This window comes from Oxyura jamaicensis, chromosome Z, assembly GCF_011077185.1.
Source record: "Oxyura jamaicensis isolate SHBP4307 breed ruddy duck chromosome Z, BPBGC_Ojam_1.0, whole genome shotgun sequence".
NCBI classification, from domain to species: domain Eukaryota; kingdom Metazoa; phylum Chordata; class Aves; order Anseriformes; family Anatidae; genus Oxyura; species Oxyura jamaicensis.
In genome coordinates, this window is record NC_048926.1 from 25,262,144 (window position 1) to 25,288,774 (window position 26,631).

General features: G+C 39.1%; 1 protein-coding gene across 1 annotated transcript in view; it reads left to right on the plus strand.

Moving 5' to 3' along the window:
- Positions 1-11,315: 11,315 nt before the first annotated feature.
- Positions 11,316-26,631, plus strand: part of TBCA (tubulin folding cofactor A) — a 36,808-nt gene continuing 21,492 nt past the window's right edge. Inside the window, exon 1 of the mRNA XM_035310343.1 lies at positions 11,316-11,482. Coding sequence (XP_035166234.1) covers positions 11,316-11,482 — 167 coding nt within the window. The remainder of the gene's footprint in view (positions 11,483-26,631) is intronic.

The window sequence follows — 26,631 nt, forward strand, 5'->3', positions numbered from 1 at the left end:
GCCTGCTCTCAAGCTTTGCTACAGTATGTTTTTTTTCTTTTTTTCTCTCCTTCTGCAAGGAATCCTCACTCAAAGAGACCTGGCTGCTTTGGGATCCCCTACATGAAGGAAATGAAGAATCCCATTCTTTAAAATAAACAATTTTAATGAATCTGTAGCAGGTACTTCCCCTCTTTACACTTCTTTTCAAATGACATATTAGTTTCTCATCACAAAAAGTCTTAAGACAACCATCCTGTGGAAAGAAGCTTTTCTGAGCCAGGTGGGTGTTGGCAAGATTCTGCTCTCGGCTTAACTCACACTAGTCAATGTCTTGTGCTGGGCAGGTGGAGGGTTAAAGGATTCCAAATAAAGAAAATGTTGTAAACTCTTTTTGAAACATTTCAATAGCCATTTTTCATGAAATTCAAGTGGAAGATACAAAACAGGTGACAGTGAGGTACATAGTTTATATCATTGCTCACATTTCCACATCTGAGTAGTTTATTTATCCCAAAGTTGTACTTGTAAAACCTTTATGTTCCACCATCATTTATTTCTGGTATGGAATAAATGTACACATGCATTTCATCTAATCAAGACAGTGTACAGAGAGGAACTAGCTGACAAAGCATACCTCATGATCTTTTAATGTAGCTCTTCTCTTTCCTATATTCCCTTCAAATGTCATCTCCTCTTGTCTTCTGTCAAACTGTTGTAAGCATGAAAATAATAAATAATACATGCTTTGTATTCCAGCAACTTTATACAAGTGCTCTTAACATATAAGCTCTCCGGTGAGACAAGGAAGAGAAAATTTGAGTTGTAGCTCTCTTATCTTAAAATGAGTGAGAAACCATTATGTTCCATTTGCACCACATCCTGCAGCCAGTGCCTGGGAGCTGAGGGAGGGAAAATCATCCCTTAGTACATACAGCCCTGATGTATCGACAGTTACACTGGCTCCTGAAGCAGAGACACCCTACCAGCTCCCAGGGAAGCCCCCAGAGGGTACAGGTCCACATCCCAGCATGGCCATGGTGATGTGGATGAACCCCACTGAGCACTACGACAGTCCAGGTACTCTCAGAAATGTGGCTGGGCATTTCTGGATTCTCATGCCACCATGTACAGGGCTACACACAACCAAATGAAAAGGAGAATTAATGGAAGTTGCTAAGGATGAGTAGCTGTTTGCTAGCCAGGCCAGTGAGGACAGCTTTAATGACTCTTCTGTCAAAACAAAGAGGAAGGCAAAAGGGAATCTTGCTTGCCCTATGGGCTCTCCTGCACAGAAGGAGGAGGCATCAATGGAGCACTGGGGCAGAGGGGGACGAACAAGGACTTCATAGCACTAATAAACCAATTTGGGGAATTCAGGAGTCAACAACTGGTTCTAATGAGATGGTTTAGGGTAAATAATCGGCCAAGCACTTATACGTAAAAGTGAGCTTGCACAGGGGAGATACAGCCAAGCAAACCCAGTTGTATTCAGCTCTATGTTCATATAGAAAACTTGAGCACATTTCTCAACTCTCAAACAAGGCAGTTCCCTAAGTGCACCTGTTGTTGGTTTCCTTTTTTTTTTTTTTTTTTTTTTTTCCCTCCCCTGCAGCTGCTCAGAAGAGCAATAAATGACTAAGTAACACCATTATTGTAAAAGAAGCTGCACAGCACAAACCTGTATTTACTGGAATGATGTCACATTATTGTTTCCATTCCATTAAATGTTTACTTTAGGCCTTTTATAATCCTTAGAGATATAAAGGTTATTCTTCTAGCCTCAAAGAAATGCAGTATGAGGCAATTTTCAGAGTGGCACAAAAAAGTTATGCACACAAGTCTCATTATACATGCACTTAACTAAGAAATTTTCACTCACCCCACCTCTACCATCTTTCCGAGCAAGACACAGCAAAATGTAGAAAACGATGAGATAAATTTTTTTAGTCTGTGTCAGTGAAAAGATGTTATTTTTCATCAAATTATTCTGCATTATGATTTGATCTGGTTCACTCTATGTACATTTTAAACAAAGCTCTTGCAGATCTTAGGGTTAATGCCTATGAGTCGTATCTTGTATATACCCTTCTAAATTTGATGGTTTGAGATTTGGGCTCTGTCCTTCCCCTCCGTAACACTTTATTTGCTGGACAGACACAGAGGAGGAATGTGGTGAGGGTTCTGAAAACTTCTGAATTAAACCCAAGTATTAAAAGGGCCAAGCTGTTACATGGGTAGAGTTACACAGAACTGAAAAAGCTCTGACAATTATAGGTTACTGCTGGCAAACATTACCTGTGTTATACAGGCAACAGAGCTGAGGATAGTCATAAACTCAGAGAGCAGGTCACTTACACCATGTTACATTTGCATTGATTAAGGTACACAGATCTGAGTCAACAAACGAGAACAAGATGCATCATTTCTTGTGTTGCTGGAAAGAACAGATTTCAGAAATTGTGGCTGTATTTCACAGGGCCATGTCTTACAGATCTGTGTTAGTCTTCACCTGTTCATAGTAATTTAAGCTTCCAATTTTAATCACGATTAAAACCAGTGAGAAGGAAACATTGATTTAAATAGATGATATTATTTTTGCTTTGAATTTGTACTCAGTAATTATCTTCATTCTCGTTGACAGGCATGATGATTAACACATGCTGATTTGCAACTGTATTTGCAATGTATATTTGATACATTTCAATATCTTTTTATTCTAGCACAGAAATATAAGCAGTGAAAGAGTGAGAATTACTTATTTTTTTCAGATGCTTATGTTTTATGTTCATACAATCTCAGAAAATAGCAAAGAATTTTCTTTACTAAATTATGATTTTATTTGGGGTTTGTCTCAAAATGCATTGGGGTAGAAATTAAAAAAAAAATCAACTTAAATTCATAAAACTAGTTTAATTAATTACATTTAACAAAAACTTATGGCACCACTTTTTTCCTCATAAAAAGGAAATGTATTTAAAACTAGCCGGATTATTAAATGAATGAAGTGGATATGTTATTTAGTGAAGTGAGAGATTATTTCCCTTCTCCAGGAGCTAACAGTCAGATATCTACCATGCCGATAAATGGCTAGTGAGATTATCAGAAGTACCTCTATATCTTACTGCCTCATTCCCACTGAAGTCAATAGAAGTTGGGGATTTAATATGCAGGAAGGATTTTAAAACTCCCACTGGTCATCTGTCTCCATCTCCAGGCACCAAAATATCTTGGGAAAGCTGACCCATCACCACTGGGGCTTTATCAGTACTATTTTACTTTTTTCACTTTTTTTTTTTTTAATTATTATTATTATTATATTTATTTTTATTAATATACTGGAAGAGTAAACAGTCCTGCATTTTCAGCTTTCAACTGATTACTGAATTTTGTGTGAATACAAATTAAACGACAAAATTATTTGCTGCATCTGCTAGTTCAGCTAAAACCAACATCAAAAACAAATTATTTTGTAAAATAAAACATTTGAAAAGTGCACAAATTAGTAGCTTTACAGTAAAGGCAGAAAAAAAAAATAATAAATATCTGGGCTTGAAGGCATGTTTTAATACAGTCCATGTTGACCTTAAAAATTTTTGCACTAATTTCTCAGGTATCTTTGTTTGAGACATTGAGAAGTAGGAGCATCTTCTGACAGACTGAAATAAATGCTGACAAAATCTAAGCTTTAGTAAAGCTTAAAAAAATCCAATTCCACTGTTCTATTTTTAAGGCACTTATTGTGACTTCTTGTCTCCCTTTTATTTTTAATTAAATATATACATCTATGTAGAGTCTATCTTCTTCTGAACATGTCTAGGAGTCCCCAGCATTCACACCAGGTTCCTGGGCTGCCAGTACAGCCACTGGGGCATTACAACTTTCCAGCTAGAAATCAAACAGAGCACTGCTGAAAGTACCAGTGGGAAAAGCACACCTACCATCTCACTTTGGCCTCTCAAGGCCTCCTCTGATTTAGTTTCAGGTACTTCCTTCAACTCAGGATGCCTTGCCTGAACTCTCTAATGGATTTAAATGGCTGCATCTTTTCTTTAAAAGCTTAAGTGCATTGGTACCCCTACTTTATCCAATAGGTCAGTGGTTCAAGCTTTCACCTCACTTGAATTCCCTCTTCTGCCAAGGAAGCCCTCCTAAGACACTACCAATACAACCCGGTAAGTGGGGACTTTCTAAGACAGGAACCCTCCCTAATCCACCTGCTGAGGTTTTATCATTTTGCATACAAATATATTCCCACAGGGAGGTGGCTGTCCCTCATCTCTCTGTGTGTCAGTCACATGGAATTATTGTAGGAAACATAACAACAGCAGAAACAGGAGAAAAAAAGACTGTTTTCCAGATATTTTCTGCTCTCCTACTGGGGTTGTTCTCCTATTAGGGAAAACTGTGCACTGACCTACATTCTTCTAAACTCAGGGTACATTTCATTAAGCTGTGCAGTAAAAACAACAGCAAACAGTCAATCCAGAGAAGAACGAGTGACAGAAAGCATCCCTGGGATTTCCAGAGTAGTCATGGGTGTGTCACGGTGTGTATGTGTGTGGCAAAGAAGTTTCTCATGGTCATCGTTGGAAACGTGAATGCCTACAAACTGTCAACGTCTCCAGAATTAAAAAGATATGGATTAGGGGGCTCACCCTTTGAATTTAAGCATTCAGTCTGGGATTCATCTCATGTAACCTCAGTCATTTATACATGACAAATCATCCAAACAGCTTTAGAAACCCAACATGAACTGAACTCTAGAGATGTTTTTCTCTTCAGTGTAAATGAAGTCTAATAGGAACAGGCTAGACACCTAATCCTGATGCAGCTTAAATAAAGCAAGACGAGACCTGCTCCTAAAGTGTATTCAGGTATAGCTGTTATTTCAAGGTCATAGTTCCCTGATATGCTCATGTTTTCTCCTGGATGAGGAGTGATTGCTCCAGTATGTACTTTGAAACCTTTATATATATCAAAACCAACAAATTATATTTCTGCAAATAGAAACACTTTCATTCCTCACTGAAGGCTAGAAATATTAAAATCTCATTAAGCTGGTTTAATCAGGCTAATTTTAGCAAAATCATCAGTGCAATAATAATTACGGTGTGATGTTTACTTGTAATTATTTCTAGCTTCTCCCACACCTCCATGTCCTTTGCATAAAAGAGAAGTAAACAGATTTCTATCTCGCATTCCTTCCCCATAGTCTAGAAGCAAGACTTCAGTCTTATGCTTTGTTCTGAATGGGTGGCCTAAAGCATCGTGTAGGAATGTAGGGTAACAGGCAAAAAAAGTAGAGAGAATAATGAGGAAAAATGAAGGGAAAATGGTAAAGGAACATAGTGACTCAGTTTAGATGTGTGAATGTTTTGACAAGACTTTTAGTGAATTACTTACTGTTAAAATATCTGTCCTAAATCCCTGCACAGATTTCACCTGCTTATATCTGCCCTGAGCCTTTGCTTGCAGTTAAGCTAAAATATATCTTCCAGAAACCATATGATCTTCACTTACGTGTCTTAAGCTCCCTCATCCATTAGTAGTTTTCCTGGTAGTTAATTGTTCAGTATTAAAAATTTGGCCCCCTAAATCTACCCTAATTTTGACTAATTTGAGGTTCCTATTATTGCATCCTACTGCTCACTCTTTATGCTGGGCTCTGAACTTGACGCTGCCAGAAATTGATTCTCTATGTAGATTACAGATTGACCAAATCCCTTCTTTTCTTTGCTAAGTACGCACAACCTCTTGTGTCTTTCTGTGTGCAGCATGTTCTTCATGTACGGTGCCACTCTTGTAGATTTTTTGGAAGCTTTACAAGATTTTTGTCCATTTTAAAGTGCAGAACTGGGCATGCAATTCCAGTCGGAGCCTCACATTGCTAGATATTAAGACTCCCACATAATACTGACCTGTCCTTATATTCAAGGATGATATCTGCTCTCTGTGAGCCATAGCATTGTAGCTGAGCTCTTGTTCAGCTGGTCAGCCCTCACAACTCATTGGTTCTTTCCAGGTTTACTTGTTTCCAAGTTTTTTACCCTGTAAGTCTGACCTATACCTCTCTTAAAGGTATGACCCTGATTTCTGCTGTGTTGAAATTATGCATTTTGAGTTAGTTTATTTTACCAAGCAAGCTAAACTGCTTTCAGAACTAATATGTTCTTATTACTTACAATGTCACCAACATTTGTGTCAGCAACAGGCTTTGCTAGCAATTATATTATATTTTCTCTCAGAAGATCAATAAATAAATTTAACAGCTTAGGTCTGTTAAACAGACTCCTGCAAGAACTCACCAGAAATTGTCATATTATGACAATTACCAATTCACAATGCACCCATTTCCATACTATTTAATGTGTGCTAATATGGTATGTATAGCACTAGATTTTTTTATGACAATGCAATGTGATTTCATACCTGTTGCTTTACAGTGTCAAACTATATCATGACAGTGTGTTTATCTCTGTCAACAAGAATTTCTGCCCTATTAAAAACATATATATTTAATTTCCCTTAGAACCTCTAAATAACTCTTGCTCTGATACCATGGTCTACAAAAACTGTTTTCCTATTTAACTGACTCACAAGAGACTTTCTGAATATCATGTGTCACCATATGGGATATTAGCATCATTTGCCTTCTTGGTGCCAGTTACTTGAAAGTTCTCTACTATTGTGTGCTACCAACATGTTTCTGTCTGCTAAGCACTGGCAAAGACTGTATCTTCAATGGAGAATATTATCCTTAGTGTTCATTATCTGTTAAGAATTGTGGTTCTGAGATGTGGCCAAAAAAGGAGGAATCCCTTTTGTTGGTATTTAAACTTTACACTGAAGCATGTGATCAGTCAAACCCACACAGATCTGTTAGTTGATTTCCATAGGTTTCAGAATGTTTTGCTTTGTATCTTACAAGAGAAAGGATTCAAATAAAAATAAAGATAATGGTGGACATTATCACTCAGGAATTGAGCAGACTTTGAAAAGCAATTTCAAGACATCTATCTATTAATAGATAAAATTTACACCCCCCTTTGTTGTTGTTCATTTTGTTTGTTTGTTTTCAAAGAGATTGATCTTATGTAGCCTTATTCTGTGAGTTCTTTAAACTTCAGATTTGAATTTGATTTGTCACTGGAGATTTTATTACATTCAGTTATTATCAAATCAATAATTCATTTTGTTTCATTCCAGTGATAACCACTTACACAAGAGTTTTATTCTAAAATATTCCTCAGCTAGAGACTCTCAATTAAAATAGAAAAACTGTCCCATAGGCAGGATAAAAGGAAAGTAACCAAAATAATGTTAGTGACAGGTTCAAAACCAAAGGCCCTCTCTGTATTGTGAAATAAACACTTGTGAAGATTCTTGGTGTGTTTTACAGTCTTAATGGATGTTAGGTCTCCCTTGATTGACCCCTAATAAAATCTAACCAGGGGTGACAGAAAAATATGTCCATCAACTTTGCTCATGCATTACCACATAAAAATTGACTGGAGTCATTGACTACAGGTAGCAATGAGCAAAACTACACAAGATAAATATTCTGGTTTGTGGATACTCATTCACTCCACTTTTGTCTGCCACCTTGATTTTTGGGTTGGGCATTCATGGATAAAAGGTAGGTGATCTGAAAAAATCATGTATGTCTTTTAAAAGACAGTATCATGTTATGTTACTCCCTTCACAGAAATTTATGTTACATGGTGTTAGACCATGGGCTAAGCTTAATGTAACATGATGCATTAAAAACTGCACATCATGATTGTAATGTCTGCCAGAACAATGACTTGTTATATCACATATCTCTTCATTTGTAGGTAGGGAACCCATGGAAATCATTTGCAAAGGGATATATTCTCCTTTTGATGCATGCACATAAATCCCCCTTTCGCTCACTACTTCCTGCTCTTCACCTAATGGTTGGTCTGAGCTAGGAAAAAAAAAAAAAAAAAAAAAAAAAGAGAGAGAGAGAGAAGCCCTGAGTTAGCTAAAAAAGCTTGAATTGTAGCCTAGCATTTATTATAGGCACAGTAAAACTCTCCTTAAAACTGTATGAGGGATGTTTTGTAGCCTATGCTCTTATTGTAAAATTTGAGGAATCACCATTGCTGCCTTGTCTACACAGGATAAATTGTACTGTCTACATCATTTTCCTCTAGATGAGTGGACTCTCTTCTGGTTTTATACCCCCGTATCCCAATGGACAACTTCCTTTTCACACAAGTACAGATGAAAACAGAATCTGCCCTAGTGTTTGGTGAAGTTACAAAGACAGAAACGAGAACAGAGTCTGTCCCCTATACTTTTCAACTTCCGCCCAGTGAGTCATTTCTCCTTTACCTAATTTTCTAGTGTAATCAAACTTCTCCTGTAACAAAACACTTACTTCTCCCTTGATTCACCTTGTTTGGTGGGTATGTTGCAGATGCACCTATTTTTATCTTTGTCCCATGGCTATGTGGCTATGGCTAGACTATTAAATTTTAGCCCTTGCCTACATTTTTGGCCCTGAACAGCTACATAGGCATTTTAGGTATGTGAGGTTCATCATTCTCACCAGTGATGATCACCTGATAAAAAATTGGGTTGAGAGATCTACACTAAAGTACAATATTAATATTACACTGTATGCTCCAACCAGAGAAATTCATTCTTGTGCTCTTCAAAATCTCTAGCTTTGTGCTGGCCAGCTGTACAGAGGTTAATTTTATCTACTGACTAATTCATTCTCCTCAAAAAATTGAGGAGACATTACTAACCTTTATTCAAAATCTAATCTTATTTATCCATTACCCACTAGGGAGGTGGAAGGAAATTCTCCTTCCTTACACATACACAGAGAGAGAGAGAAATAAAAAACTTGAATACTAAATAACTTCCACATTTTGTTTTATCATAAACAAAGAAGAAATTATATTCACACTGCACAGATGGTTTTGATGGATAAACAAAATAGTATAAAAGCTGAGCGAGCATTTACATATGGAAGTAATGGTCTCAGTCCTCAGCTGAGGCGAACATACATTTGACACAGCTATGGACAGTGTTTTTAGGCTGTCTAAACCAACTAGCAATGAACAATAAGATGGAAACTGTCACTGGGGATTAGTGGATTTTAGAGGTGACTGTACCTCCTTCTGCAAGGTACACACTGGCCTAAGCAACATAGGTGGAAGTAGTGTAAGGCCTTTATGAACAATACCAGCTGGTGAATATACTGGCTCTGTAGTTCCAGTGAACAAGTGGTACAATACAAAACAGCTCCACTGCAACAGTAGAGCCAGCCCTGTTATTTTTAGTAACCTGACTACACAAATTAATGAAACATCATTAATTTGCATGACTTACAAATTGGTATGAAAAATGTTCAACCAAAAAAAAAAAGCAAAAAGACTGTATGCTTCCAAAGAGTGGTAGGATTGACAGTTTCTTTGCCACAACAGCAAGGCTCGTAGTATTCATAATGGAGACTAATTCATTTGGAAATGTATCTGCAACAGCCTAGGCTAGAAATTATTTCAAAGGAGTTCTGGAAAAAATAAAAATAAAAACCATTTTGATTAAAAAGATGTGGCTGCCTTGAAGAGCATTATACATGTTTTCCTGGATATCCAGATCTGATCCTTTGAAATTAAATCATTTTTAAATGTTAGGTTATAATTTCCAGGTAGTAACACCAACACTTCCTAACCATAAAATAGATCATGCTTTAGAAATGTTTTACAATATATTTTAGCATCTACCATTAGCACACTTTTCATGTTATCATCCTATGTGCTTAAATATGAGCTCATACTTGGTATATTAACATTTGTTTGGTTATCTGAATTAAATTTAGGAAAACAAATGTATTTTACAGTTTAGTAGCTGAGTCTGACTCTGTGAGGTGAGTTAATGATTCAAGGTTAAAAATGAAACACTTGCAGCACTTGAAATAAATGAGTTACTGTTTTTAATACTTGTTTTTGTTTTTGCTTTTTCTCCCAACAGCTATTTGTTGTTCTTTGTCCTGCAACAACTATGCCAGTAGACGTGGCACTTCCAGAGGGAGTGTAGCACAGGAGGACAGCCTCACTGCCCTGGAGGTGCTGAGAGAACAGCTGCAGCCGAAGAATGACTTGCTGTAACTTTCTGAGTCTGGGTCAACAAAGTACGGGTTTCCACTGAAGGAAGAAAGTGGCCACGTGTTCTTGACCTGCCGGAACATTGCCCTCCTTCCTCCTCCAGCTGCACAAGTGGCACCAGGTTTGTGTAGAAAGAACACCTCTGTAAGCCTCTGTCCAGATCACAGATGTTCATGAGGTTTATTCAGGCTGCTGATCTGAAGACCTATTTCTCCCCACAGAGACAGCGAAGAAATGCATGTTCCTCCAGAGGGCTGTTCACGGCATTTAAGAGAGGTGGCTGCCTTCTTCCACTGATCCTAGGAGGCGGCCAGGCTGCTAATTTAAGGACCATCTGAGGCAGATAGTACGGCCACGATCCTCAGAGCACAGCTTTAGCCCCACCGAACACCACGGCTGAATTCAAACATGCAAGCATCGACCTGGCTCAGCCAAGGCGGTGTTGGATTTGGCCCAGCTTGTCAGCCTTTGGGGAGGTTTACAGGGACCTGTAGCACAGCTGTAGTTATCTTGTTTATTATCGTTGCTTTATTTCTTTGTTGAAACTACTTTTTTCCCTATTAATTTAAATGCTCATACAGTGGAAGTTCTTGCAAACACTGACCTGCAGAATTTATTTAATTTTATTTTTTATATTTCATTTCCCAGAACTCACTCCCTTTAAATAGTTAGCATCAAGTAATTAGCATGAAGGAAGAAAGGCCTTCCTTGAACCACCATTCATGCACAACACTAGGACTGAAGCTACCAGTACTGATGTTGCCTTTCCACTTGTTTCAACAGTGAGAAAACTCATTTTACTGGTTGTTATGAGCCGCATGCCAACTTGTATTAAAGTTGGAGCAGAATCTGGTCTGGACTCCATCTTTTTGTGTGTGTACTCGCGAAAAAAAAAAAAAAAAAAAAAAAAAGGTGATTTGTGCTTGGCATAGTATCAGAAGTCAGTTAGGACACTGAGGTAGTTATTATTTTTAGAAGAAGCCGTTAAAACGTCCGCGTGCTTTGCGCCGCCCGCTAACGCCCCTCAGGCGCCGAGCTCAGAGCCCGCCGTTGCTGGTCGCTATGGGGACGGCGCCATCCCGCCTGCCGCCTCCACGGGCCGTGGGGCGGGGGGAGCTGCAAGGCTTGAGCTCAGAGCCCCGCCCCCCTCTGCCGGTGGTGCCGCCCAGGCCGGCGCCGTGTGCTGTGCGCATGCGCGAGGCGGCGTTGCGCAGTGAGGGCGCCGCGCCGTTCCTGCCGTGCCTGCCGCCGCCGCCGCCGCCGCCGCCTCAGCGCCGTTGGGCCCCGGCCCGCGCCGCTACCGCCATGGCCGACCCCCGCCTCAGGCAGATCAAGATCAAAGCCGGCGTCGTGAAGCGGTGAGTGCGGGGCAGGCCGCCGCCATCCCCGCCCCGCGGCTCCGCCACGCGCCTCAGCCGTTGGGAACCGTTTTGGGCCGTTGGGAGCCGTTGGGAGAGGCCCAGGGCGGTGCCGCCGAGCGTGGCGCGGTGCCGGGCGGCCGTGGCTGGCGGTGCTTGTGCCTCCCTGCCGTCCCCGGGAGGAGGAGGCCTGTCCGTGCCCCCGCTGCAGCCGGGGGTCGTGGTATGTGGGGGCCGTGTGGGGGCCGTGCCGGGGCCCGAACGATCCCGGGAGCCCCCGGGAGTCGGGCTGCCCTGCCGGGGCTCCCTTGCGGGAGATCTTAGCTGCGTTACCGAAACAAATGTGGGGTGGGGTGCTCGCGGTTGCATAGGTCACGCTGCCCCGTTGGTTGTAGGCGTGACACCCGAGCCTCGGTTTTGTCTAGTTTTAACACACTGAATGTGTGAATTCCGCATGTTATAAGTACGAGGCTCTGATGTTAAATGTTTGGTCGCAGTGGGGTTTATTAAGGCTAGAACTTACAAAGACTGCACTGACTCAAGCGTATGAATTAGTATGTGTGCCGGATCAGGATGTTAAATAGTCCGGTTTCATGCCATCAGCTTTCTATTATGGCTTATTAATTTACACCAGTAAAAGCCTAAAAGCAAAATGGGCACAGTTCCTCATATCTGATGAGGTTTAAAAGATTGGAGTTCAGACTAAAAAAGTAAAATGGGTAAAAAGGTTTATCATATTTACTCTAGATAACAATTTAGGTTTCTGGGCCCAAACTGGAGAGCGGTTCTGAAGTGCTGCTACAACCAAGAAGTTGATTTTATGATTCTAATATTCTGTTTCTCCTCATTGTGCATGACATGCAAATCTTGAGCATGTGTTGTTTTTGAGCCAGGTAACTTTAGTGTGGTCTGACTGAGTGGCTTAGTGACTGCCTCTTGCTCTGGGTCCCTTTCATGACCTATGTTATGGCTTTGCTGGACAACATTATAAATGGCATCTTTACATTTGTAAGTTTGTGGTATTTTGTGTCTGTGCTCACAGGCAAAGTATTCTGAAGTGTGGCAAAATTAGAAATACCTTTTTTTGGGGGGGTGTATTCTTTCTTCTAGTCAAAAGAATTTGATGGTGTCTAGGTACTTCTGAAAAAAAAATCTAATAGGGTACACTCTTACTCTAGTAGTTTGTAGAAGTTTCTGTGCTGGTTTATTGCAGCTGTTTCATAGTTTTGAGATAGTATCTAACAGTGTAGTAGTATCTAATAGTACTTCAGATGACCATTACTTTATACGTCATCACAGAAGCTACCTGAAAAGCTTTCAGTTCATAGACTGGAAAACAGGGTACGTCTGCACCAGACAATGACCTGTCCTGACTGGAGACCCCAGTCAGTCAGAGCTGTTGCAGGCCTGTATGTTCACATGTCAAATGCTGTGCTGTGTGCCTTTGTCTTCTTGGACCTGGAAACGGTTTAATGATCCCAACATGGTTGTGCAGTACAAGGAGCCGGCTCAGCATCTGTATGCCACTCTCCTCAGTGCTTCTAGCTCTGAGATGAGCTTGCATGTTCTTAGTTTGAATTTCTCTGCTTCTACAATTTCAATGAGTCTGAGGGAGCGGAGAACAGGAGATTAGAACTTGATATGTTTCTTCACAATTGCATGTGAAGAACTTCTTTTTGTTTGTGTGGCTCTTCTGTATATTGATATCATGTCTGGAAGTCCAGGGATGCTTATTTGATACTGTGACAACCTTGTGGCATCCAAGTTACAAAGTAGGCTGCTGAAGTTCCCTCTCAATATTAGTCCAATTACAATGATACTAACACAGTTCAAATAATATACAGTTAAAATTTTATATACCCAAAGTTTCTTATGTTTCTACTTTGCTTCTAATAGCTCCTTTTCCCTGATGTTGTACTCTGCCTTTTATTGGCTCTCTGGGTCCTAAGGCCATGGGCTCAATATGGTAGTGGGGAGGGCACAAATTTGAGCAAGTCATCAACATCCCAGATCCTTTGCTGGGAGGAAAATGATGTTGATGGTTTTTTAGTTTTCTTAGTCTGACATGTTCGTTTTTCTTCATTGTTTTCTGCTCTACCTTTTATCTCGTTTTACAGTATATGGTATGTTCTACATACATTGGATAATTGTTCTTTGTTATCTTAAAACTGGTTTTAACCATCTCTCAGGGTTGCATTCCTTTGATCGCTACTTTACTATAGGTAAGTTGTTCATAGCAGTGGGACATTTCAGCATCTTCTTGTGACTGTGTTTGCAAAGGCTCTGCTATCATCCCATGTTTCTGCTCTTACCAGATTTGATCTTTTATGCTGCTTTTTTAGTTCAAAGTCAGAGACAACTCATTTTTCCTAAAATAATTTATTTGAAAAAATACAGTAACATCAATTTACAGGATTGTACAAAGTGAGCAAAAGCACAAAGTAGGTATCACCCAGTCATACTAGGAGTTACAGTTAAACTGGTAAAATAAAACTCTAGGCTGGCCAAGACAAGTCCAGACAAAGCATGACTTCTCCTGAAAGCGATTTTGTTAGCCAAGGCAAGTCCTGTGGCCTCTTAAGAGGAATGGTAACATAATATTTAATAAGTTACAGCATAGTTCAGGGGCTTTGGTTAGGTGAGCAGTCCAGTGAGGTGAAACAGTTGCAAGTTGTGGTAGGAGAACGCCTAGTGCTGGACTGCAGATTTATGTTCTTGAATTGTGTTACAGCCGCTTCCTCAGGGGGCCACACATCTGAATATTTTAGGGAGCTGATACACTGAAAAATAAGTCAGACTTAAAAAATAAAAAAAGTTCTTTTTAAAGATGAGGCCTAGTTGGACCAGCTTGCCACGCAACTGTGAACATGTCAGGGCTGGTACAAAGGAAGTGACAATACAAGTGCAGTCAACAAGGTTCAGATTTGCTTTTGGAGAATGGCTAAGTAAATAAGCAAGTAAGCTTAGCTTGTGTTTTATGTGTGGTTACAATATGCAAAGCTACTGTTACTCTGCTGTAGCTCTCCTGTAAGTAAAGGTAAACTCTTTTTAAATGAGAAAAGGAATGCTGTCTTACAGTCCTTGTGGGGGAGGTGGTACGTCTGGGTAATGGTTGTAAAAGAATGGACAAGATTAAAACTTTCTTGTTTCTTTCCCTGTAACCCCACAACTCTCTTAAAATCACTTTTTTTTTTTTTTAATGCTTAACAGGGTGGTAATGTGATTAAATGTTTTATATCTTGTTCACGTAATACATCATTAGAGATTGTACATTTTTCACATGGATGTAGTTATTGCCCGAGCACATGGGACATAAGGGGTGTTGCCTAGGTATTGATGACAGCAGCAGCAGCAGCTCCCATGTCTGTATGTTGCCCACAGATGCAAGACCATGCTCTGTCTCACTCCACCCCGCCTTCTTAAACTAGAAGCCTTGTTTAGGACTCTGTATTATAGCTGGTGTGTATGTGAATTGAGTCAACTTAGAGAAGCTAACATTTTCCATAGAAAATAATAGAGAAATTATATAGGTATTTACTCATAATGTTTGAGAGGATTCACACGTAGGCGTAACATGCCAAAAGTGACTGACTTAAGGCTTCAGTTAATTTTCCTAATTTTTTTCTGAGAAGAATCTAGTCTGTAAAGCTGATTTTTTTTCGAGCAGTCAATGCTCAGACTATGAGAATATATATATATATATGTGTGTGTGTGTGTGTGTGTATAAAGATATATATAACTATATATATCCAGGAACTGCCAGGATGTTCTGAACTTTCTTGACATTTTTTTTTTTTTAATCACCTGCTGTAGTCCACTTTTATCTTTTAGCAGTTTTATCTTTTATCTTTTTAATCTTTTAGCAGTTTCCTAACTCACCACTCTTTTTTGAGCTAAGAACAAAACTGCTTAACGTGGGATTTTTTTAGCCTTATATCATAGATTCTTTGCGTACCCTTCTTGAGACTGTCTATTGTAGATAATTTATTTTGTTTCATATTTGTTGTGTATTGATGAAAGGACCTGGAACTAGGAATGGGGAGAACTTTTTGCATTTTCTGACAAAAATGATAGCCAGTCTCTTGGTGATTGTATACCTTCGTTACCTTCATTAACCAATATTCAGATAAGTAGATTTGATGAGCATGAATAATAATACTTATTCTGTTTTGTGTTTTATGTCCAAGAAAGCAATACTTCTGTTTAGTTGCTTCAAAATCATCTTACTCTCGGTAAATCCAAGCTCAGAAAACCTACCAGACAGTAAATAAATTGATTAAAATATATATATATATATATATTAATAATATAAATAATATATAAAATATCTTATTTCAGATTGGCAATGGTTTTAAAAACTACTGTGAACAAAGTAAGTTGGGGCATGTGAAAATAGCACTGACATTTGCCCATAGTTTCTGTCTGATTAAATGGAAGTGACACCAGTAGATTAGAATGAGACTAAGACAATTCACATTGCAATTGTGTTAGTTTAACTTTAACAATCTTTTAACACTCTTGTTTAAATGTGGCTGACATACCATAATTACGAATCTACAAGCCTTGATTATAGAATTTTACATCATGAACCTATGGGGAAAGTGTATTGATTTTTGTGAAGCAGCCCTTTTTAAAACCACCTTTCTAAAACTATGGAATCTTCCCAAGATTGTTTTTTTTCTGCCTATACCACTGGCACTGATTCTGTTTTTTCTCTTTGTAAAATATTGTCATTGTAAACTACATTACCAAGTAGCTTGTACTGTCATATTTTTTTCTCAGAACGGAAAGTTCTGAAAGTTATTCAAAACAGTTGGTTTCTTTTCCATGTAATTGTAAATGTTTTGAAGTTAAATTATTATATGGCAGTGTTCATCATACATTTTGTAGAAGTGAAATATTGACATGAAATATTGCAGAGAATTCATTTGTATTGCGATAGTATGGCGACTGTTTTAATTCAAACACAAAACTAGTTAATTGTCTTGATTACTCAAGAAATTTGCTATTTCTGGTGAAAATCACATATGATCGTAGTCTTCTGACTGCCACATGATCTGTTGATTTCTTACTTGTTTCCCGTTAGCCACGAGCACCAATTTTTATTCTTATTAATATATTGATAAGAAACTCAAGTCTCCTTTCTTTATTCTCATTATAGTTAAAAGATTGTATGTAACAACTGCACATTAGCTCAATTAGTGGAAAAGACTGGGATATCCTGATTTATATGGGTTTTGGGGAATTATCTGCAGAGCTGCTCAGCTATACTGAGTCAGCATGATAAAGCTATTTCATGTGTTTACACTGCACATCCAAGAGCACTGGGATTCAGGAGGGTGATTATATTGCATGCACTATTGGATACAATCTGGCTCTGTATCCAAATTAAATAACCTTTCTCATAGTGCAGGAGCATCATGCAGCTGCTGTATAGGGCTGTGGCCAGTTCAATCCTGGAGTTATAACAGCACACACTGTTTACACCCTGTAAAAAAAAAAAAAAAAAAAAAAAAAGGTTCAGAGCTAGACAGACTTCTTTGTTTGTCCAGAGCTACTTAGATATGTCTTGAGTACCTCTTGTACTGCTCTTGGCATCAGGATCCCATACAGAAAATACTGAGTTGGCCCTGCAATTGAAGGACACTACAGTCTTTTAGATTTATTAACTTAGTCTCTGTCCCATGAAAAGCCTTCTCTGTATGAACTAACTCTGAAAATGCTGCATTTACACAGTGTTTACAATGTGTTGCAACTGCATTTACACAGTGCTGTCTAACATCTGTGATGTACACGGTTGGCAATCCAGGAGATTAATTTAAGGGTAATTGCAAGTTGACTCCATTCTCCAGAAGCAAAGCTACTTACTTGTTTGAAAGGGATCCTATTTTCTGTGTTTTTAAATGCATGCTTTCTTTTAAACTTCAGGGCTACCAAACAGTATGCACACAGATATTTTTTTTTCTTTAAAAGCTGTGAGAAGAGCACAGCTTTTTTTGTGAAAATTGTGTAGATTTAAAAAAAAATATTTTGATTTGTTTTACCTTTTGAGTAGATATAAACAGCAGTTCCCTTTGGGGAAAATTTAAAGGTCTGAACATTACTGATTTAAAAGTTTCCCTCCTTCACAATCCTTCCTCTATGCAATTACCTCTTTAGAAAAAAAAAAATATATATATATATAAAAGCCTCCAGTGAAATAAATCTCATAGTTTTGCCTCAGGGGGCAGAAGATAATTATTAACACAAAAACAATCTCATGCATGTCCATGTTGACCATAGTAATCTGTTGATGTCATCTTAATTGGCAGAACTATGTGACACACCAGGTGTGTTGCCATAGGTGTCAGTAGTAATACTATGTTAAGGAGGAAATATATATATTTGGGTACCTATGCATAGCTGTGTCTTTCCAACCTTAAGAACTTTCAGCAGTCTTTAAAATTTGGGAAATGGTGTAGTTATAGTTGCTTGGCAACCCTTGTTTGATGACATTATGCATACTTTTAGTACTGTTGTCTTGTGTATGATTGTACATTTTATTCAGGGGATTCTAACCCATGGCATGAAGCCACGTATTCAACTATGTGGATAAAACAGTTACAAATTATACTTTTGTGTGCTGAATTATAATATGGATGTATGGAAAAACAATTATATTAGATTTATGGTAGTGCTTTATATACAAAAGGTGAGTTACAGCTGTGTTAACAGCTCAGCTGTTATCCATCCTGTCTAGACTTTGAGTTAAATATTAGGAAGTTCTGTGCATTGTACATGTGGAAATCTTGTTTACGATCATGGGACTTAATATATTTTTATATTTTCCTCAGCCTCTTTCCCAATCCATCGTGAACTGTCTACAGACATAGTTTGACTTTAGTTCTATTTAAGTTTGATCATCTCTGTAACACTTCCACTTTGTTCTACTTCTGCTGGGGGGGGAGGGAGGCAGTTGACCCCACAGAAGCCTTTTTTCTTGTTTTTCTATCTCTAGAAGTGAAGTTCTCGTGTTCCTTTACATTTACAACTTTCAACCTCTATCCAATTCCCTTCTGTGCTGTTCTCTCAGAATTTTTGCTGCTTCAGAATCTGTTCAGGCTTTATTGATAAACTTCTTGCTTCTCTCCAGCTCTTGTCTTCAGCCTATCTGAGATGCTTTTTCAGCATCTTTTCAGTCTCTGTCCTCCTCTTTTCTCCCAGTCATCCAAGTTGCTTCTTGCAGTATCAGCCAACAAATCTGCTTTTTGAATAGTGCACAAATTAAGTTTTCATGTTGGCTGTTGGATTCTCCCATTCCTCACTCCATCTGCCCCACTACGTGCTCGTGCTGGCTGCTGGTGTTCAGTAATACTCTATCCAAGCAGAGTTTCTTAGTAGAGCTAAAGGGGAACTTCAGCTATTGCTGAAGAATTTTGGAGGAAAAAATAAAACTTCATGAATGTACTGCAAGAGCAGGAAAATAACTGTTGAGAGGCAGGGCCAAAATGTGAAGCCCTGGAGATTCAGAGAGATCTAAAATTTAAAGTAGAAATGGTATATTGCCTCTTATCAAAAATAGGCTATAAAATGTTTAAAACAAGTCATTTTTAAATTGAAATAATTTTCTAACTTCAAAAATACCCTGTAACTGACTTTCACAATCTTCTCAGTAGTAACCCGTGACAAGTGCCAAGCCTGCAAAGTTAACCTGAAAATGTCCTGGTAGCTTAGTTTTGTGAGCTATATAGATATAGGAGGGGTTAAAAATGACATGTATATACTTGTACGTTGTTATACCTCAGTTTGACTCAAGAACTTTTATCTTTTCTGATTATTTTGTTGCTGTCAAGAAAATGAATGCGTAAATTAGAGGTCTGGTCCAAATCAAAAAACAGTCAGTTATTAATGGCTGAGGAAATACAGTAGTTGGTGATACTTGTATCAAGTACTGTATTTCTTACCTGCTTTCTTCCTTGACTTTTCCACCGCTCTGGTTTGTTATGTAGATGAGCTTACGCAGAGTCAGTGAAACCAGGAATGTGCATATAGCTAAAAAAAAAAAAAAAAAACACAAAACAAAAACGACAAACCATAAAGCCAGTAAGGCTATTATTGATTTCTAGGTTTGCAGTAAGCCAGCATAGATTATTTCATTACCTACTCAATACAATTTTGTCAGCTTTTAGTTTCCTGTATGCTTAGCATACATGTTAATACACTGTAGTTAATCTTAACATTAGTTTTGAAGAGATCAACCTAGAATCATCACAAATTGGAATGGGTTGTAAGGGACTGTAAAGGTCATTTAATTCCAATTCCCCTGCCATGGACAGGGACACCTTCCACCTGAACAAGTTGCTCAAAGCCCCATCCAGCCTGGCCTTGAACACTTCACAGGATAGGGCATCCACAGCTTCACTGGACAATCTGTTCCAGTGTCTCAGCACCCTCAGAGTAAAGAATTTCTTCCTTATATCTAATTTAAACCTACCCTCTTTTAGTTTAAAGTCATTACTCCGTATCCAGTCCCTAGACTCTCAGACAAAGAATCCTTCCTTAGCTTTCCTGTAAGGCCCATTTAGGTACTAGAAGGCTGCAGTGAGGTCTTCTCAGAGCCTTCTCTTCTCCAGTCTGAACAACCCCAACTTCCTTAACCGTGTCCTTATATGAGAGGTGCTCCAGCCCCTTCATCATCCTCGTGGCCCTCCTCTGGACTTGTTTTAATACTTCAACATCCTTGTTGTGCTGGGGGCCTCAGAGCTGAACGCAGAACTCCAGATGGGGTCTCACAAGAGCAGAGCAGATGGGGAGAATCATCTCCCACCTCCTGCTGGCCATGCTGCTTTTAATGTAGCTCAGGATACAGTTGGCTTTCAGGGCTGCAAGCACACATGGCCAGCTCCTGTGGAGCTTCTCATCCACCAGGTCCATCTCCTCAGAGCTGCTCTCAATCCATTCTCTGCACAGCCTGTACTGGTTCTTGGCTGGGATTGCCTCAGCCCAGATGCAGGACCTTGCACTTAGCCTTGTTGAACCTCATGAGGTTCACATAGGCCCACCTCTCAAGCCTGCCCAGGTCCCTCTGGATGGCATACCTTCTCTCCAGCATGTCCACTGTAGCACTCAGCTTGGTGTCATTTGCAGTCTTGCTGAGGGTTCAGTCGATCCCACTGTCCTTGTCGCTAACTATGTTAAAGAGCTCTGGTCCCTGTACTGACCTCTGAGGAACACCATTCGTCACTGATCTTCACGTGGACATAGAGCCATTGACTGCAGCTCCTGAGTGGTACAATCCAGCCAATTCCTTACCCTGCCTGCCCTTTCAACTGTGAAGCTATTCAATAGCAAACGTGAGAAATTCTGACCCCACTCTAACCTTCAGAGCGCCACCAAGCTCACGCAGTCCAGCCAGGGAAGCGCTTCTTGGGTGGATTTTTCTAATACCGGAGAGCAGTCTGTGTCTGGTGGCTTAAGCACGTACGTACCATTCTAGCTTGTGCACAACCTGATTTATTGGAGTGGGGAAAGCATACCAAGAGTAGTACAGAAGTAGAGAACAGTGTGTGCTCACACTGTTCTTAACACTGCTTTACAATTTTTACTTTGAGCATCTGTTATTACTTTGTGCCTATTACTGTGGCTCAGAAAGATGGAATTTTTGTCTTTCTAGTACAGATGTTTCTCCTGTTAGATATAAGTTTTTAGAAAATATAAATAAATTAAGAATGAGATTTCAAAAGCCTTCTGCCATGCTGTCTATTGTGCATCCTTTTTTCATCTGTCAACCTTAAGATAAACTGTGCTTTCTTTCTGTGATCCAGTGGTCAGAGTGGTAGCTCTGCTTGCTGCTGCTAGTGCTGCTGCTCCAGGAGATGACACTGGGATTGATGTATAAAGAACAGAGTAGGAACTTACATAACTTTGGGAAATGAGAAAGGAGGGGAATCTGTGGCTCTTTCAGTAGCAGCCAGAAGTTAGAACAGTCTAAACCACTTGCCAGTCTGCATCCTAAGTAGACTAGGATGTAGTCTCTTGAGAAATCAGTGTCATCCTAAATTTGAAGGTCTCATTCTGGCCCCTGCCCCATCCACTTCTCTTGTCTCTCTGACATCAGTTTCAAATCTTTTGCTGAGCTTGTTCAGTTTGCTTAATGCAAGAGAAAAAATGTCAGCTCTTTTTTCTTACTTTGTTAATTTCCTGGTTTGGTGAACTGAATTTGGCTCATGGTGAGATTATTTGAGCATTAGTGCTGGCAGGGATGTATGCTAGGGCAGGGAGCAGACTGTGATGGTTTTACCCAGCTGGGCAGCTGAACTCCACTACAGCTGCTCTCTCATTCACCCAAAGGGAAAGGGTGAGAAAATACAATGAAGAGGGCTCAAAGTTTGAGATCACTCAACAATTATCATTGCAGGCAAAACAGAATCAACACAGGGAGATTAATGTAAATTATTGCCTATCGCTAGCAGACTGGAACAGTGAGAAACTAAAAGCAAGCTAAAAACAGGGCCCCCCCCCCCCCCCATCAACCCTCTTCTACCTCCTCCCCCTGAGCAGTGCAGGGGAACAGGGAATGGGGGCTGCAGTCAGTCCCTGATGCTGTCTCAGTTGCTCCCTCATGGTCACTCCGTGCTCTACTCCATGTGGGGTCCCTCCCATGGGAAGCTGCCCACAGGCAGCAGCTCTCCAAGACCTGCTCCCACACGGCTTCGTACCACGGGGTCCACCCTCCAGGAACAAACTGCTCCAGCAGCATGGGTCCCCCACAGGTGGCAGCTCCCCCCAGACCCCTGCTCCACCGGGGGCTCCTCCACGGGCTTCAGAGTGGAGATCTGCTCCATGTGGGACCCATGGGCTTCAGGGGGACAGCCTGCTCCACCAGGGGCCTCTCCACAGGCTGCAGGGGAACTGCTGCTGCCTGCCTGGAGCACCTCCTGCTGGACTGACCTCGGGGGCTGCAGGGCTCGTTCTCACTCCGTTCTCCAAGCTGTAGCACAGCAGGTTTTTTTTCTTCCTTCAGTCAGCTCTCCCAGGGGCCACCCAGTGTCTCTCCCTGGCTCGGATTTGGCCAGCAGTGGGTCCTTTTTGCAGCTGGCTCTGATCTGACATGGGGGTAGCAGCTGGACCCTGCTCACAGAGGCCACCCTGCTACCAAACCCTTGCCATGTAAACCCAATATGCAGACCTCTCTTTAGCAGCAGCTTTTTGACAGTCTTGAACCATCTTGTGTTACTCTGCTCTTCAGCTTAAGGAGTGGGGTGAAAGTGTGTAGAGGAAAATAGGTGAGGAAATAAATCATAATAAGATAGAGAATTTTTTGTTTCCTTCTATTTCACGATTCTCTCATGCTCTTTCAGCTCTTTTGGTTTTAGTCTGTAGCTTTGAAGTAATAAAACTGGATTTCTTTTTTTTTTACGTGGAACAAACAAATTGTGGAATTGATTGTTAAGTCATGTGAAAATCAAATGTGTAAAGGATTTTAAAAGGGCAGCAGTCATGGCCAGGAGCTGACCTAGTGTGTAGGAAACATTGATGGTTTAGTTTTGTTCTTCATTGTTAAGAAGTCCTTAACTTGATTTTTGGAGGCAGGTATACCATAGGAAATGTCAGTTTAATCTTTATTTGCTTCTTTATATGCTTTCCCTAATAGTTAAGTACTAGCTGCCACTGGAGACAAGGTCCAGAATAATTGGATCTTATGTTTCTTCTTCTTCATTTTTGAAAGACTGGGAGAAGCTAATAAAACACTATTATTTTGTTTGGGTTATCTCTTCTCTGTTTCTGGGGGCATGGACTTCTGCTTCAGGGTCCATGAAAGACAAATAAGGAAAGCAAGCTTATTTTCAGTAGATTTAAACTGGATACGTGGGAGTCTTCACTGAAAATTTAAGGCATCTGTAGCCTGAAAAGAGCTATTATAAATGGAGACTTGAATTATCAGAATCAGATGATATTAGATGCAGTTTGACAATATTTACTTTTCTCATTTATTTCAAGAAATGCAAGGAGAGAATTTGAGAATTCTTGTAGTAGACTTATTTTAAAAGGGGAAAAACTAAAGAAAAATTCCAGTAAGTAGTTGGTTCCTTGACTGTATGCCAGGTATCTCTAGTCAAAAGCCCTCACGTACTTCCTTATTGCCCATTGAACTGTAAAGCTTGCCAAAATTTGCCAGACACCAGAATAGGATATTCAGAATGTTAAAAACACACACAGACACACACACTTTCCTTCTTACAGATTTTTTTTAACATCTGATGCAATTGTAACATATACTGTCCTCTTCACTTAAATAGTGACAGTCTCTTAGGTATGACTTTTAAATAACTTACCCTTTATTGCAACTTTGTTAACTTTTCAAATCATTCAGGTATCTTAAAATGTGAGATCTTATGTTGAAACTTTAGGATAAAGATTGAATTTTGAAGAAGCAGTTTTATGGCCAAAAGGCAGATGTTCCCAAAGCAAAAAATCAAATCAGAGGGGAAAGATATCCAAGAAATCATTAAAGCAAATTTGTGTGTTATTATTATTATTATTATTATTATTATTCATGGCAGATAATGGTAGAGTAGAAATAAAAGGCATTTTGGTTAGATAAGTAATCAATTTTTTGAATATGGCTGTATCCCTATGAGGGGAAAGTATGCAAGTTTTTTAAAGTGCTTATGTCATTGACAGAATAAGTCTGTCATGGCCTGAAGCTCTTACTTAGAGGTAGTGTCAACCTCTTCTATTTCTGTGCAGTGGAAGTTCCTTTTGGGACACGTAGTCCAGGGCTTCAGTGATTCTCTCACAAAGCTTGGCAACTGTTTCTCACTTCAGTTGAAGATGAATGCTCAAGTATTTGTCTTCCCTATTTCTGGCTTCCTACATGCATTCACAGCTACATATATTTAAAGCGTTATGTAAAATTCACTGATAAAGAATTGTGGAATGGTTTGGTTTGCTATGGAGTAAAGATTATTAATTTCTTGAGTCGCAGTTAGTACGGTAACAATAACTTGGGTGCAGCTTTGCTCTTCAGGTTTAAGCAGTTTTCACAGGATTAACTACAGTAAGCATATATCTTTCTAGGTTACGGCTAAAGAACTGTGATGTTCATGGTAATGTTTTGAAAGTTGCAGTGTTGTTCTCTTCCATGAATAAATGGATGACTTATGTTCCTGTTACTGTTGGTCTCTTCTAAGGGGCACTAAACTTTTCACTCCTCTACATGGCAGCTGATAAATACCAATTTTCTGAAAGTTCATTGCCAAACAATTTACCTTCAGTTATTCTACGTGAATCTTTTCCTATGCACAGACTACCATTAGCTGTATGTTATGGGAAGTTAGGTTGGAGATATTTGGATTTAGTAAGTACATTTATATGTGGAAGAAAAAGTGAATTCCCAGTGATATGAGTGCTAGGAAAAGTCATCCTACTGGCATCAGTGACAGAAATGCTTTTCAACATAAATCTGTCTGTTAGGAAAATGAGTACCTTGGAAAAATCGGTAATGTATCAGGGAAAATGCACTGTGTTTACTCTGTGTTTCAACTCACTGTGTTTAAAACAGACTGGAGTGATAGCTGGGGGGGTGTACAATTTTTCTTTATAAAACAGCCAACGAATAACAATATGTAGTTTCTGTGTTTTTTTTTGTTTGCTTATTTTTGTTTTTGTTGTTATTGTTTAGCATGGCAAATTTACTTCCTTGACAAAATGTATACAGTGCACTTCATTAGAAGCAATGTGAGATTGATACTGAAAACTCTGTGATTCATCTTGTACATTTGATCTATGGGTTGTTTCATCACTGTCCAAATACATTTCAAGTTATAATACTTACGAATTTAGGTGGTATTTAAATCTCAATATATATATATATATAATAATAAGGCATAGCTTGCTATTTATATATATATATATATATATATATAAAGTTTTTTAAGCATATATAATCTTATTTCTCAATTAAATCAATGTAAGCTACTGTCAACTTCAAAAGATTTCCAGGTAGACATAAGATGTCTTAGGTTTCTTACGCCTATTTTGAAATCTGGCTAAGGTAGTGTTATCTAATAATATCAAACAATACAAGTTATTTAACAATACAATGGAAAAAAAATTCCAGCCATTTCACTGTAAGGCTTTTTTTTCATTTAATTAATGCTCATATTATAGATACTTGTATTTTTGTATCTACTAAAAAGTTTTAATAAAAGAAAAAGATCATTGGGTAAATTTTCAGCTAATACCTAAATGATTTCCCTTCCAATATGTTAATAAAGTTAATTAAGGAACTCATAAGGATCTCTTTATTTAGAAAAAGAATTCCTGAAGAGTTAAGAAAGTTAAAAACTGAATTTTATTCTTCCAACCTCCATGCACTAAAAAGGGACTGATGTAGTAAAGAGGTTTTGGAGTCATTGAGTTTTCTGGGGAAGATGGGATGAAGAAGCTTGTGCTGGAAAGGTCCTGTACTTCCTGTACTTCTAACAGCAGATTGTCCAAATAAATTACATTGGATAACAGGGTGTGCTTTTGACTTGCTTGCTCTCTTTGTGCATACTGAATGTATGTAGAGAATAAAAAGATCCTTGTTGGACTTTGAGTGTTTGAAAACTATGTAAACTTATTGACCAAAACTGGACTGAGAAGGCTTCTGTAGCCACTTCCCAAAGATTTTCAGCATGTTTTACAAGATGAGCAAAAGTACTGATTGCTTTCAGAATAGATTGACCTTACAGACACATTTTAAGTCAAAAAAATTCATTAGCAAATGTAATTTAGAGGAAGACTCTTCTTGGCCCTTGTAGGAACTTGTGGATATTAGGTAGGACAGTAAACAAATTAATTCAAAGTAATAAATATAGTACTGTTTAATTGATAGATAGTCACAAACATTCCTTAAGTGGTCTTTTTAGGAATTTGTGAAATGGTCAATGTCCCTTTCAACATGAAGTTCAATAGAGTGGGCCTAAATCAGATATTTACCTTGCCTGGTGTATGTATACATTTGAAAATTGGAAGGAAAAAAATAATCTTCTTCCTTTTTAATGAAAACTGAGAGCTGCGGTTGCAATTAAAGTAGTGGAAGCCTTTGGAGTAGTTTATTTGCTGCTTTGCCTGCTACCTGCTTAGGTGATTCGGTCAGAATGAACAAGATTTTGTTATTATTT